Raw genomic sequence first — 15289 nt, 5'->3', positions numbered from 1 at the left:
TTCTCATGTGCCCTTAGAATTTCCCTAAAATGGGACACTAGTGTCATTGTACATGTATGTTTCCATCGTAATTCTCACCCTTTTTAACACAGGCTTGGCACTAGAAGCTTTCTTGGGACCCATGGTGGCATATTTAGCAGTTACAAGCACTACAAATAGTAGAATAATCCAAAATACATGGGAGGCACACGTGGAAACCGACCTCAACAGCTTGTAAACAATGGCACACTGACTCTTGGAGTGGTGGACAAATGTCGTTGGTTAAGTTTTTCGCCATTGGTTAAGGCATTTTTTCTACAGCAAAAAGTGCTGTTAGACAAAATTGCCGTTACTTAATGCTGCCGTTAGTTGAGGGTTGACTGTAATAGTATTTCTTACCTTAAATTGTAGATGCTGGTGCTTGTGGATGATTATGAAGAGAGTGGAGAGTTGTGCTATGGCCCTACTGGGCTGAGGTGGATGGTAGAGGTTCTGGTACTGAAGTCTATGGTTGTACTGGAGTGTCTAACTTTAAGTCAGTCAAGTCATTCAGTAAGTCAGTCAAGTCACTCAGTAAATCAGTCAATTCAGTCAGTCATTCAGTAAGTTAGTCATTCAATCACACAAACTTATGTTTACCTCTTTTTCGTTGTCCAAAATAACAACACTGGTATGGCTACTGGGTGTCATGATTGCTTGGCAGATACAAGATTATTTATTTATTATCACACCGGCCGATTCCCACCAAGGCAGGGTGGCCCGAAAAAGAAAAACTTTCACCATCATTCACTCCATCACTGTCTTGCCAGAAGGGTGCTTTACACTACAGTTTTTAAACTGCAACATTAACACCCCTCCTTCAGAGTGCAGGCACTGTACTTCCCATCTCCAGAACTCAAGTCCGGCCTGCCGGTTTCCCTGAATCCCTTCATAAATGTTACTTTGCTCACACTCCAACAGCACGTCAAGTATTAAAAACCATTTGTCTCCATTCACTCCTATCAAACACGCTCACGCATGCCTGCTGGAAGTCCAAGCCCCTCGCACACAAAACCTCCTTTACCCCCTCCCTCCAACCCTTCCTAGGCCGACCCCTACCCCGCCTTCCTTCCACTACAGACTGATACACTCTTGAAGTCATTCTGTTTCGCTCCATTCTCTCTACATGTCCGAACCACCTCAACAACCCTTCCTCAGCCCTCTGGACAACAGTTTTGGTAATCCCGCACCTCCTCCTAACTTCCAAACTACGAATTCTCTGCATTATATTCACACCACACATTGCCCTCAGACATGACATCTCCACTGCCTCCAGCCTTCTCCTCGCTGCAACATTCATCACCCACGCTTCACACCCATATAAGAGCGTTGGTAAAACTATACTCTCATACATTCCCCTCTTTGCCTCCAAGGACAAAGTTCTTTGTCTCCACAGACTCCTAAGTGCACCACTCACTCTTTTTCCCTCATCAATTCTATGATTCACCTCATCTTTCATAGACCCATCCGCTGACACGTCCACTCCCAAATATCTGAATACGTTCACCTCCTCCATACTCTCTCCCTCCAATCTGATATTCAATCTTTCATCACCTAATCTTTTTGTTATCCTCATAACCTTACTCTTTCCTGTATTCACCTTTAATTTTCTTCTTTTGCACACCCTACCAAATTCATCCACCAATCTCTGCAACTTCTCTTCAGAATCTCCCAAGAGCACAGTGTCATCAGCAAAGAGCAGCTGTGACAACTCCCACTTTGTGTGTGATTCTTTATCTTTTAACTCCACGCCTCTTGCCAAGACCCTCGCATTTACTTCTCTTACAACCCCATCTATAAATATATTAAACAACCACGGTGACATCACACATCCTTGTCTAAGGCCTACTTTTACTGGGAAAAAATTTCCCTCTTTCCTACATACTCTAACTTGAGCCTCACTATCCTCGTAAAAACTCTTCACTGCTTTCAGTAACCTACCTCCTACACCATACACTTGCAACATCTGCCACATTGCCCCCCTATCCACCCTGTCATACGCCTTTTCCAAATCCATAAATGCCACAAAGACCTCTTTAGCCTTATCTAAATACTGTTCACTTATATGTTTCACTGTAAACACCTGGTCCACACACCCCCTACCTTTCCTAAAGCCTCCTTGTTCATCTGCTATCCTATTCTCCGTCTTACTCTTAATTCTTTCAATTATAACTCTACCATACACTTTACCAGGTACACTCAACAGACTTATCCCCCTATAATTTTTGCACTCTCTTTTATCCCCTTTGCCTTTATACAAAGGAACTATGCATGCTCTCTGCCAATCCCTAGGTACCTTACCCTCTTCCATACATTTATTAAATAATTGCACCAACCACTCCAAAACTATATCCCCACCTGCTTTTAACATTTCTATCTTTATCCCATCAATCCCGGCTGCCTTACCCCCTTTCATTTTACCTACTGCCTCACGAACTTCCCCCACACTCACAACTGGCTCTTCCTCACTCCTACAAGATGTTATTCCTCCTTGCCCTATACACGAAATCACAGCTTCCCTATCTTCATCAACATTTAACAATTCCTCAAAATATTCCTTCCATCTTCCCAATACCTCTAACTCTCCATTTAATAACTCTCCTCTCCTATTTTTAACTGACAAATCAATTTGTTCTCTAGGTAATTAAAATATCATAACACAATTCACAAACACAGCTGCCTTGTAGCAGAGAAAGACTGGACTTGTATGAATTACGAACGATGGGATGGTGGGGTGGTGTCGGGGAGTGGCAGGGGATGGCGGGAATGCTCCCTGGCTGCTCCACAACAAGGCAGCTGCTTGAGCAAAAGAGAATTTGTTTTTCCTTCCCAGAAACTGAACCGTGTTAAATTAATTGTACGACATGTTATATAAAATTGTGCCACAATTTTTCAGTCGTGCAATACCCAAATCATGCCAAATAAACTCGTGCTAAATAACGGTCTACTGTAGTTGTAAACAAAAAAAACAAAAAAAAAAAGTCAAGAGTCTTGAAGGTGCTTGATAATATAATGGTAAAACACATCAGTGCTATATGACCCTCGTGGGTTTAGCACTTAGTTATGATTATAATTTCCCTCAGCCCTCCAATTAAAAATTAGTAATATTAACATTACTTCAGAACAAGTTTCCTAGCCCACCCTTCCCTTTCCTAGTAGTGCTTAGTACTGATTACAATAATGATCCCCCCTTTTACCAGAGTTCCGCCCCTAAGCTCACCCAGTACAGAAATTCTGACACCGCCCCTCACTCTTGATCGATCGGATTAAACATTAGTAAGTTTTTATTCAGGTACAGGTACACATAAATAGTTACATAAATTATCATACAAAGCAGCATATGTGTAATTACCTAGGATAACCCAAAAAAGTCAGCTTGACTCATTTCCATTGAGATCCTTGTAATGTCTTATTATTTAAACCTTAAATGTTAAACAGCTAAGTAACTCAGCTGTGTGAAAAGCAATTACAATAAAAGGAGATATACTAGGAATAAGGTAAAGTGAGTCATTTACATTAACAAAAGAGATCAAATAACAGTAATAGAAACATGAATGTTAGCTATACAGAAATTACTCTCCTCCCTTTCTGTAGCTACATTCATTAGGTACCTCTTAGCTCTCTTATTGAATTGGCTCTTGCTATAGCAGGCTTTGACATGTGTATTCAGTCTGTTCCACTCCTTTATTGCTGTACAACCCCTCAAGGAAGGTTCCTTGATGTTGGTGAGGGGCTCTTGATTTAGGGAATTGGATCTGTGCTCCAGTTCCCCGAATTAAGCCTGAATGCCTTCCACATCCCCCCCCCAGGCGCTGTATAATCCTCCGGGTTTAGCGCTTCCCCCTTGATTATAATAATAATAATAATATTGCTGTACAATAAAAGGTGTTTGAAACCTGACTACCCACTGTGGGTACTACAAAGTTGTAGTCACTTCCCCCTAGTACTATACTTGCTTGGTTGCCAGCCTTGACAAACATGGCAGCAAGATATTCTGGACACTGCTTTTGAGCAATTTTATAAACATGATTTAGCTTTAGTTGTATTACTCTGTCTTCAACATTCAGCAAATCCAGTTGTAGCTCATCCTGGCCAACATGCTTTCTTGGACCCATGTCCAGGATGAATCTTACCATTTTGTTCTGGCTGATTTGTAGTCTTAGTTTTTTTTATTAAAGCAGAGTACCATGAAGAGCAACAGTAATCTATATGGCATTATATAAGAGCTAGACATAGGGCCCTGCATCCTCAGTAGGTAAAAACTGTGCCTCAGTAGGTAGACACTGTGCTTCAGTAGGTAGACACTGTGCCTCAGTAATATAATATCTATATTTACTACAAATACATGTTCAGGGTATACAGGCTGACATCAGTGACATACTGCTATATAGAAAGCCCCCTTGTTACGCCAAGCATTTCGGGCAAATTAGGTCCTTGTCCCAGGATGCGACCCACACCAGTCGGCTAACTCCTAGGTACCCATTTTACTGATGGGTGAACATAGACAACTGGTGTAAAGAAACACACCAAATGTTTCTACCCACACTGGGAATTGAATGCAGAACCTCGCCGTGTAGTAGAAACTGCCTCAGTGGGTAGACACTATGCCTCAGTAGGAAGACACTGCCTCAGAAGGTAGACACTGTGCCTCTGTAGGTAGAAACTGTGCCTCAGTAGGTAGACACTGTGCCTCAGTAGGTAGACACTGTGCCTCTGTAGGTAGACACTGTGCCTCTGTAGGTAGGTACTTTGCCTCAGTAGGTAGACACTGTGTCTTAGTATACTCTCCACGTATATTCTAGGTAGACACTGTGCCTCAGTATACCCTCCAGGTATATTCTAGGTAGACACTGCCTCAGTATACCCTCCAGGCATACACAGTGTGCCAGTGTGGGTATTCCTAGACTGTGGAAGATGTGGACATTCTCAAAGACATTATTCTTCAATCAAGACAACAATATCCGCGTATAAGGGTCCGATACACAAACCCAGGTAAGTCTGTTTAGCGTGTGATGATTCCATTGACTACGCAGTTGAGAACTATGTACGCTGAATAGATTACCATATACCCCGGTGACATACGGGCTTTTTAGCCCACACACGTGAGTATAGGATTCTATGGATCCAGTCAGTATTCAGTAATGAAAATACTGTCATAACGCCCCCTTTAAACTCATAATATATATTAATTTCCAACCCTTGAGGGATTGCATACATCTTTTCAAGACATCGCCTGCAGGGACGGCTGTGTAGGCGAAAGCTGTCTTTCAAGATAAGTCCCCCTCCAGTCCACTATTTAATCTTTGACTTAGCTTGTAGCATTACTTTCAATATCAAAAGCCCCTCACCAGCAACAAGGAACCTCCCTGGAAGGGCCCTAGATGAAAATCCCCGCACCAGCATCAAGGAACCTCCCTGGAAGGGTCCTAGATCAAAGGCCCTTCACCAGCATCAAGGAACCTCCCTGGAGGGGCCCTAGATCAAATCCCATCACCAGCATCAAGGAACCTCCGTGGAGGGGCCCCTAGATCAAAAGCCCTTCACCAGCATCAAGGAACCTCTGTGGAGGGGCCCTAGATTAAAGGCCTCTCACCAGCATCAAGGAACTTCCCCGTAGGAGCCCCAGATCAAAAGCCCCTCACCAGCATCAATGAACCTCCCTGGAAGGGCCCTAGATCAAGGGCCCTCACCAGCATCATGGAACCTCCCTGGAGGGGTCCTAGATCAAATCCCATCAGTATCAAAGAACCTACCTGGAAGGGCCCTTGATTAAAAATCTCTCACCAGCATCAAGGAACCTCCCTGGAGGGGCCCTAGATCAAAAGCCCCTCACCAGCATCAAGGAACCTCCCTGGAAGGGCCCTAGATCAAAAGCCCATCACCAGCATCAAGGAACCTCCCTGGAAGGGCCCTAGATCAAAAGCCCCTCACCGGCATCAAGGAACCTCCCTGGAGGGGCCCTAGATCAAATCCCATCACCAGCATCAAGGAACCTCCGTGGAGGGGCCCTAGATCAAAAGCCCCTCACCAGCATCAAGGAACTTCCCCGTAGGAGCCCCAGATCAAAAACCCCTCACCAGCATCAAGAAACCTCCCTGGAAGGGCCCTAGATCAAAGGCCCCTCACCAGCATCATGGAACCTCCCTGGAGGGGTCCTAGATCAAATTCCATCAGCATCAAGGAGCCTACCTGGAAGGGCCCTAGATCAAAAACCTCTCACCAGCATCAAGGAACCTCCCTGGAGGGGCCCTAGATTAAAGGCCTCTCACCAACATCAAGGAACCTCCCCGTAGGGGCCCTAGATCAAAAGCCCCTCACCAGCATCAAGGAACCTCCCTGGAAGGGCTCTAGATCAAAAGCCCCTCACCAGCATCAAGGAACCTCCCTGGAAGGGCCCTAGATCAAAAGCCCATCACCAGCATCAAGGAACCTCCCTGGAAGGGCCCTAGATCAAAAACCCTCACCAGCATCAAGGAACCTTCTTGAAGGGGCCATAGACCAAAAGCCCCTCACCGGCATCAAGGAGCCTCCCTGGAGGGGCCCCAGATCAAAAGCCCCTCACCAGCATCAAGGAACCTCCCTGGAGGGGCCCTAGATCAAAAGCCCTCACCAGCATCAAGGAACCTCCTTGGAGGGGCCCCAGATCAAAAGCCCCTCACCAGCATCAAGGAACCTCCCTGGAGGGGCCCTAGATCAAAAACCCCTCATCAGCATCAAGGAACCTCCCTGGAGGGGCCCCTAGATCAAAAGCCCTCACCAGCATCAAGGAACCTCCCTGGAGGGGCCCCAGATCAAAAGCCCCTCACCAGCATCAAGGAACCTCCTTGGAGGGGCCCTAGATCAAAAGCCCCTCACCAGCATCAAGGAACCTCCCTGGAGGGGCCCTAGATCAAAACCCCTCACCAGCATCAAGGAACTTCCCTGGTGGGGCCCTAGATCAAAAGCCCCTCACCAGCATCAAGGAACCTCCCTGAAGGGGCCCTAGATCAAAAGCCCTCACCAGCATCAAGGAACCTCCTTGGAGGGGACCCAGATCAAAAGCCCCTCACCAGCATCAAGGAACCTCCCTGGAGGGGCCCTAGATCAAAAACCCCTCACCAGCATCAAGGAACCTCCCTGGAGGGGCCCCTAGATCAAAAGCCCTCACCAGCATCAAGGAACCTCCCTGGAGGGGCCCCAGATCAAAAGCCCCTCACCAGCATCAAGGAACCTCCCTGGAGGGGCCCTAGATCAAAACCCCTCACCAGCATCAAGGAACTTCTCTGGAGGGGCCCTAGATCAAAAGCCCCTCACCAACATCAAGGAACCTGGAGGGGCCCTAGATCAAAAGCCCCTCACCAGCATCAAGGAACCTCCCTGGAAGGCCCCTAGATCAAAAGCCCCTCACCAGCATCAAGGAACCTCCCTGGAGGGGCCCCTAGATCAAAAGCCCTCACCAGCATCAAGGAACCTCCCTGGAGGGGCCCCAGATCAAAAGCCCCTCACCAGCATCAAGGAACCTCCCTGGAGGGGCCCTAGATCAAAACCCCTCACCAGCATCAAGGAACCTCCCTGGAGGGGCCCTAGATCAAAACCCCTCACCAGCATCAAGGAACTTCTCTGGAGGGGCCCTAGATCAAAAGCCCCTCACCAACATCAAGGAACCTGGAGGGCCCCTAGATCAAAAGCCCCTCACCAGCATCAAGGTACCTCCCTGGAGGGCCCCTAGATCAAAAGCCCCTCACCAGCATCAAGGAACCTCCCTGGAGGGCCTCTAGATCAAAAGCCCCTCACCAGCATCAAGGTACCTCCCTGGAGGACAGAGATGTAAAGGAAATGTCAAGTAAATCAATGAGTAACTGATGGTTACCAAGGGCAACCCAGATTTATATAATTAAGCCACAATTGTCAACTTTATCCTCATGTGTTCGCCTGAGAGCTATGATGGTTAGAACAACGATCCAGGCCAAGTACCCCTGGCCATATATTCTCTGGCCATATATTCTTAGTAATATCTTGAAATATATGTACAATCCAGAGACTTTCGGTATGTATGTGAAGAGAAAAACATTGGCTATGCAGTGTGTTGTGACGCATCCGAACATGGAAGGTAAGTGTAATACAAGCAGAAAGAACTGCATGTATGTTTGAGGTAGTGAAGTTACGTGTTACTTGTGTGCTGTGAGTTCTGGCAGTGTGTGTCGCGCTCTGGGTACTGGCAGTGTGTGTCGCGCTCTGGGTACTGGCAGTGTGTTGCGCTCTGGGTACTGGTAGTGTGTGTCGTGCTCTGGGTACTGGCAGTGTGTGTCGCGCTCTGGGTACTGGCAGTATTTGATCGCTGGCACAGGGCAGGTGAATGGTGAGCCGAACTGTCCGTGAACCTTCACTTGGGTACTGGTAACGTGGTTTCCTCAGGGGACTGGTAGCTTGTGGCATCCTCAGGGTACAAGCGGCTTGTGGCATCCTCAGGGTACAAGCAGCTTGTGGCGTCCTCAGGGTACAGGCGGTTTGTGGCGTCCTCAGGGTACAAGCGGTTTGTGGCATCCTCAGGGTACAAGCGGCTTGTGGCGTCCTCAGGGTACAAGCGGCTTGTGGCGTCCTCAGGGTATAGGCGGCTTGTGGCGTCTTCAGGGTACAAGCGGCTTGTGGCGTCCTCAGGGTACAAGCAGCTTGTGGCGTCCTCAGGGTACAAGCGGCTTGTGGCATCCTCAGGGTACAAGCAGCTTGTGGCGTCCTCAGGGTACAGGCGGCTTGTGGCGTCCTCAGGGTACAAGCAGCTTGTGGCATCCTCAGGGTACAAGCGGCTTGTGGCGTCCTCAGGGTACAAGCGGGTTGTGGCATCCTCAGGGTAAAAGCGGCTTGTGGCGTCTTCAGGGTACAAACAGCTTGTGGTGTCCTCAGGGTACAAGCAGCTTGTGGTGTCCTCAGGGTAAAAGCAGCTTGTGGCATCCTCAGGGTAAAAACGGCTTGTGGCGTCCTCAGGGTACAAGCAGCTTGTGGTGTCCTCAGGGTACAAGCAACATGAAGAGTCTGTGGTCTTTCCTGTGGACGAGGTCATCAGTGCGACATGGTAAGCTATAATAACATAGTTATATGAGTGGATTACAACTGGTCATTATGCCATGTAAAAAGCTTATATGATGTACAACATTTTGATAAAAAAAAATACTATAAACCGGTTGGTAACGCACTCAGCTCACACATGGAGGTCCGCGGTTCGATCTCCGGTACGGGTGGAAACATTGGGGCGTGTTTCCCTAAGATACCTGCTGTCCCTGTTAACCTAGCAGTAAAATAGGTACCTGGGTGTTAGTCGGCTGATGTGGGTCACATCCTGGAGATAATATTAACCTGGTTTGCCAGAAATGTGCATGACAACAGGCTTTCTATATATCATTGATGTCTGCTGTGTCTGTATACGTATATATACTGTATGTATACTGTATATATTATGTTCCTCTGTTGTATATATACATACATACACACACACACACACATATATATATATATATATATATATATATATATATATATATATATATATATATATATATATATATATATATATATATATATATATATATATATATATATATATATGTCTTCTTTCAACACACCAGCAGTATCCCACCGAGGCAGGGCGGCCTAAAAGGTAAAATGACAGTTTCTCTTCTTAAACTTAGTAATATATACAGGAGAAGGGTTATTAGGCCCGGTGGCCTGGTGGCTAAAGCTCCCACTTCACACACGGAGGGCCCGGGTTCGATTCCCGGCGGGTGGAAACATTTCGACACGTTTCCTTACACCTATTGTCCTGTTCACCTAGCAGAAAATAGGTACCTGGGTGTTAGTCGACTGGTGTGGGTCGCATCCTGGGGGACAAGATTAAGGACCCCAATGGAAATAAGTTAAGACAGTCCTCGATGACGCACTGACTTTCTTGGGTTATCCTGGGTGGCTAACCCTCCGGGGTTAAAAATCCGAACGAAATCTCTTCTCCTGGCATCTCAGTCGCAGCTTGCGACACGCATGGCTTACAGATATATGCAATAAAATTGCAGACGGGCGATCTTAAGAGTGCAGAACATGGTGGCTTGTTCTGCATATATATGTACGTGTATTGTCTGAATGTACCTCGCAGAAACAAGCGAAAGTATATACAGAGAAACATAAGACACACATACATACAAACATCAACCAGATAACTGCTGCAGCATATGGGTGCCTGGCAAACCTGAGAATAGCGTTCCGATACCTTAATAAGGAATCGTTCAAGACACTGTACACTGTGCACGTCAGGGCCATACTGGAGTATGCAGCACCTGTTTGGTACCCACACCTGTTTAAGCACGTCAAGAAATTAGAGAAAGTGCAAAGGCTTGCGACAAGGTTAGTTCCAGAGCTAAGGGGAATGTCCTACGAAGAAAGGTTAAGGGAAATCGGCCTGATAACACTGGAGGACAGGAGGGTCAGGGGAGACATGATAACAACATACAAAATACTGCGTAGAATAGATAAGGTGGAGAGAGACAGGATGTTCCAGAGATGGGACACACAAACAAAGGGTCACACTTGGAACTTGAAGACTCAGATGAGTCAGAGGGATGTTAGGAAGTATTTCTTCAGTCATAGAGTAGTCAGGAAGTGGAACAGTCTAGCAAGTGAGGTACTGGAGGCAGGAACCATACATAGCTTTAAGATGAGGTATGATAAAGCTCATGGAGCAGGGAGAGAGAGGACCTAGTAGCGTTCAGTAAAGAAGCGGGGCCAGGAGCTGAGTTTCGACCCCTGCAACCACAATTAGGTGAGCACAGATCTTGATTTGCATAATAATATCTACGAAATAAAATCAGCTGATCAAATAAAAATGCTGGCCCAGACATAGCTCACCTTCATCTTGTTCCCTACTTGCACGTCTCATAAAAATAAAAAGACTTTTAAATGAACAGATGTATAGGTAACAGCTCTTTGTAGATAAATAAAGTTAGGAATCCTTACCCTAACCTTGTTAAACCCTAGATAAGAAAAAAATATCTTAAATGAACTTACGTCATCATATTATTTTGTATTATAACTACACGAATTGATATCACTCACCTCTATGATAACTGGACACTGATTATTGTATATATTTCATATACAGTGATGTTGAAATGAAAACCTGAAGTTGAGGTGAAAATACATTGGCAAAAGCGCTCCGTAGGGCGAGTTAGTTGTTTAATATGTTTATTATGTACCCCATACCCAGCCTAGATTTAGATTTTGCCACCGAAGTGGCTAGTTTATTGTGCACCCCATATCCATCCTGTGGACGGTAGCGCGAGAGCATGTGGATACACAAAAGGCCTAGGAACTAGGCCCCAAAGGGTTAACAGGAATACATATGGATTTATATCTACATATCTATAGTTCACTTATCTGTTACAAGCAAATTTAGGAAATTTTCTTATTATATCTGGTATCTTATTTTCATTAATAAGATATCTTGACATGTCACATAGGTTATTATACTGTCTGTCTCTGTATTCCTCAATAAGTGGACAATTAAGCACATAGTGTTCAAGAGAGTGACCATATGCCTGATCACATAATTTACATTTAGTTTGATCATCATCTGTGTGTCTCCCAAACTGCCAGAAGTACTTGTAACCAAGCCTAAGTCTGGCCACTACAACATTAGTCAGTCTGTTCACATTGCAAGTTGCTCCATAAACATACTTATCTACGTTCATGTTATCATAGTGGGTTATAGATCTACTCAGGCTTCTAACTGCATTCCTATAACAATCATTTTCATTATTTACTTCTCTCCCAATATTATTCCTAATGCTAGACACAGTTATACCAAAGTTATATTCTACATTCTCCTTCTGGGTACTCTTCTTGGCTAACATATCAACTTTATCATGAAGGAGTAATCCAATGTGTGATGAGATCCATAGCAATTGTACATTAATTCCTTTGTCCCTAATTTTTGAGTATCTATACCTGGCTTCCCCAATGAGCATGTTGTTGGAGTCATTATATGAGTCAAGAGCCTTCAATGATGACATAGAATCAGTAATGATGATAGAGTCAAGCTCAGTGTCATACCTGGAGTTTACCTGGAGAGAGTTTCGGGGGTCAACGCCCCCGCGGCCCGGTCTGTGACCAGGCCTCATAGGTTAGCTTTAGCGCCATTAGGATTGCAAACAATTCAGTTTGCAGTGTAGACGCCCAGTTGTTAATTCTTATGCCTAACTCAACAAATTTATTATCGTTCTTAACTAGGGAGGTGGCAACAAGAGCAGATGCAGCCCTGCCAGAAGACTCCTGTTTAGATCCATCAGTGTATATAAGATAAGATAAGATTTCGTTCGGATTTTTAACCCCGGAGGGTTAGCCTCCCAGGATAACCCAAGAAAGTCAGTGCGTCATCGAGGACTGTCTTAACTTATTTCCATTGGGGTCCTTAATCTTGTCCCCCAGGATGCGACCCACACCAGTCGACTAACACCCAGGTACCTATTTGCTGCTAGGTGAACAGGACAATAGGTGTAAGGAAACGTGTGATAACTTATTACTACCAGCTAGGTGAGAAATTTCTTCTTGAGCAGTTGCTCTAACAAGAGATTTAAGGAAGGGATTACTAGCAATGAGCTTCTTGGGAGGGACTTGTAGGTATGTGATATTAACATATCCAGCCTGTGGGAGGTAGTCACAAAGATTACCGAGATACGTAATGGGACTGTACCTCGACATTACAGAGGTACATAATGGGTCCAGGGACTGTACCTCAACATTACAGAGGTACATAATGGGTTCAGGGACTGTACCTCAACATTACAGAGGTACATAATGGGTCCAGGGACTGTACCTCAACATTACAGAGGTACATAATGGGTCCAGGAACTGTACCTCAACATTGCAGAGGTACATAATGGGCCCAGGGACTGTACCTCAACATTACAGAGGTACATAATGGGTCCAGAGACTGTACCTCAACATTACAGAGGTACACAATGGGTCCAGGGACTGTACCTCAACATTACAGAGTTACATAATGGGTCCAGGGACTGTACCTCAACATTACAGAGGTACACAATGGGTCCAGGGACTGTACCTCAACATTACAGAGGTACACAATGGGTCCAGGGACTGTACCTCAACATTGCAGAGGTACATAATGGGTCCAGGGACTGTACCTCAACATTACAGAGGTACATAAAGGGTCCAGGGACTGTACCTCAATATTACAGAGGTACATAATGGGTCTAGGGACTGTACCTCAACATTACAGAGGTACATAATGGGTCCAGGGACTGAACCTCAACATTACAGAGATACATAATGGGTCCAGGGACTGTACCTCAACATTACAGAGGTACATAATGGGTCCAGGGGCTGTACCTCAACATTTCAGAGGTACATAATGGGTCCAGGGACTGTACCTCAACATTACAGAGGTACACACTGGGTCCAGGGACTGTACCTCAACATTACAGAGGTACATAATGGGTCCAGGGACTGTACCTCAACATTACAGAGGTACACAATGGGTCCAGGGACTGTACTTCAACATTACAGAGGTACATAATGGGTCCAGGGACTGTGCCTCAACATTGCAGAAGTACACAATGGGTCCAGGGACTGTACCTCAACATTACAGAGGTACATAATGGGTCTAGGGACTTTACCTCAACATTACAGAGGTACATAATGGGTCCAGGGACTGTACCTCAACATTACAGAGGTACATAATGGGTCCAGGGACTGTACCTCAACATTACAGAGGTACATAATGGGTCCAGGGACTGTACCTCAACATTACAGAGTTACATAATGGGTCCAGGGACTGTACCTCAACATTACAGAGGTACATAATGGGTCCAGGGACTGTACCTCAACATTACAGAGGTACATAATGGGTCCAGGGACTGTACCTCAATATTACAGTGGTATATAATGGGTCCAGGGACTGTACCTCAACATTACAGAGGTACATAATGGGTCCAGGGACTGTACCTCAACATTACAGAGGTACATAATGGGTCCAGGGACTGGGCCGCACCGCAACGGTCTTGCCTGAGGTGTGCACACATCCCCACCCATTCTTCAGTGCAAACAATGGTAAGTGATGCCTAGTCTGGGCTCCATTGTGTTGTGTGGTGGTATGCAACATCAGTCACTCTGCCTCCTCTATGCAATAATTTAGAAGTTCTTATCTCCTGTGGAACACAGCTGTTATTTCCTTTTTTAAATGTGTATGTTACGGTAGCCTTCAATATTTTATACTTACACGAACATTAAATGTCAATTTTCACCATTCAGTGTCCAGCAGAATTCAACCAGAATACAAACCATCAATTGTTTTTGTAAGTTTATTTAGGTACAGATACACATAAGTCCAATTATCATACCTTGTAACTTTTTTACCTGGAGAGGGTTTCGGGGGGTCAACGCCCCCGCGGCCCGGGCTGAGACCCGGCCTCATGGTGGATCAGGGTCTGATCAACTAGGCTGTTACTGCTGGCCGCTCGCAAGCTGACGTACGAACGACAGCCCGGTTGGTCAGGTACTGAACTTAGGTACCTGTCCAGTGCCTTCTTGAAGACAGCCAGGGGTCTATTGGTAATCCCCCTTATGTATGCTGGGAAAAAGTCAAAGTAACTTACTATCATTGGGTTTGTTGCAATATTTTAGTGTTTACAGCCTAGCTGTAAGATACAGTAGGATTCAGTCAAGATTTCTTCTTCATGTAGGCTCTTACTGACGACCTTCATCGTTGGGTTTTATTTCAGGGAAAATGAACACGATGGATTAAAACCGAGTTTATATTTGGATTTGGCGTCCAAAAATTACTTAGCAAGACATGCTTATAAATACGATTTGAAAGTATTGTTAGCCAGTAGGTAGTTTAGTAATGTTTGTCAGAAAGCAGGACAAGTGCTTCCTGACGCGGGACTTAGTCAGATGATGACCCACAGCTGGAGCTTATGGTCCATACTTATGGTCATCTGATCGAGGCCTTCCACTGGCTTACCCCTCTACACCTCTAGCAATTAAGGTTATAAGTACGTATAACCATGTCTCAGACGGCCAATGTACTAAGTTGTATTCGGTCACAAAAAAAATATTTATATAAAGTGTGCAAAATCAGAATATATATTTTCCAGAATTGCTATTAATACGCCACTGTGGACGAGCCCCGTGAGGGCGGGGAATGTGGCTAGGCCTGGGGACACTTGGTCCCAAAGATGAGGGGGTACTTGTACCTCCTCCCATGGGAGACTTAGGTCTCGAGACACTCCCC

General features: G+C 45.5%; 1 protein-coding gene across 3 annotated transcripts in view; it reads left to right on the top strand.

The window, feature by feature from the left end:
- The first annotated feature begins 7939 nt into the window (after positions 1 to 7939).
- The window catches only part of LOC128690106 (alanine--glyoxylate aminotransferase 2, mitochondrial), a 47535-nt gene continuing 40185 nt past the window's right edge, over positions 7940 to 15289 (top strand). For 2 of the 3 annotated variants that reach the window (XM_070090706.1, XM_070090703.1), the window contains exon 1: positions 7940 to 8107. In XM_070090706.1, the coding sequence (XP_069946807.1) occupies positions 7942 to 8107 (166 nt within the window). In that variant the 5' untranslated portion in view covers positions 7940 to 7941. Of the gene's footprint in view, positions 8108 to 8163; positions 9068 to 15289 lie in introns of those variants that run through there. The other variant, XM_070090705.1, reaches the window with a different exon arrangement.

The sequence above is a fragment of the Cherax quadricarinatus genome, chromosome 32, assembly GCF_038502225.1.
Source record: "Cherax quadricarinatus isolate ZL_2023a chromosome 32, ASM3850222v1, whole genome shotgun sequence".
NCBI classification, from domain to species: domain Eukaryota; kingdom Metazoa; phylum Arthropoda; class Malacostraca; order Decapoda; family Parastacidae; genus Cherax; species Cherax quadricarinatus.
Note: the sequence above shows the minus strand (reverse complement) of the source record. Positions and strands in the feature narration are given on the sequence as shown.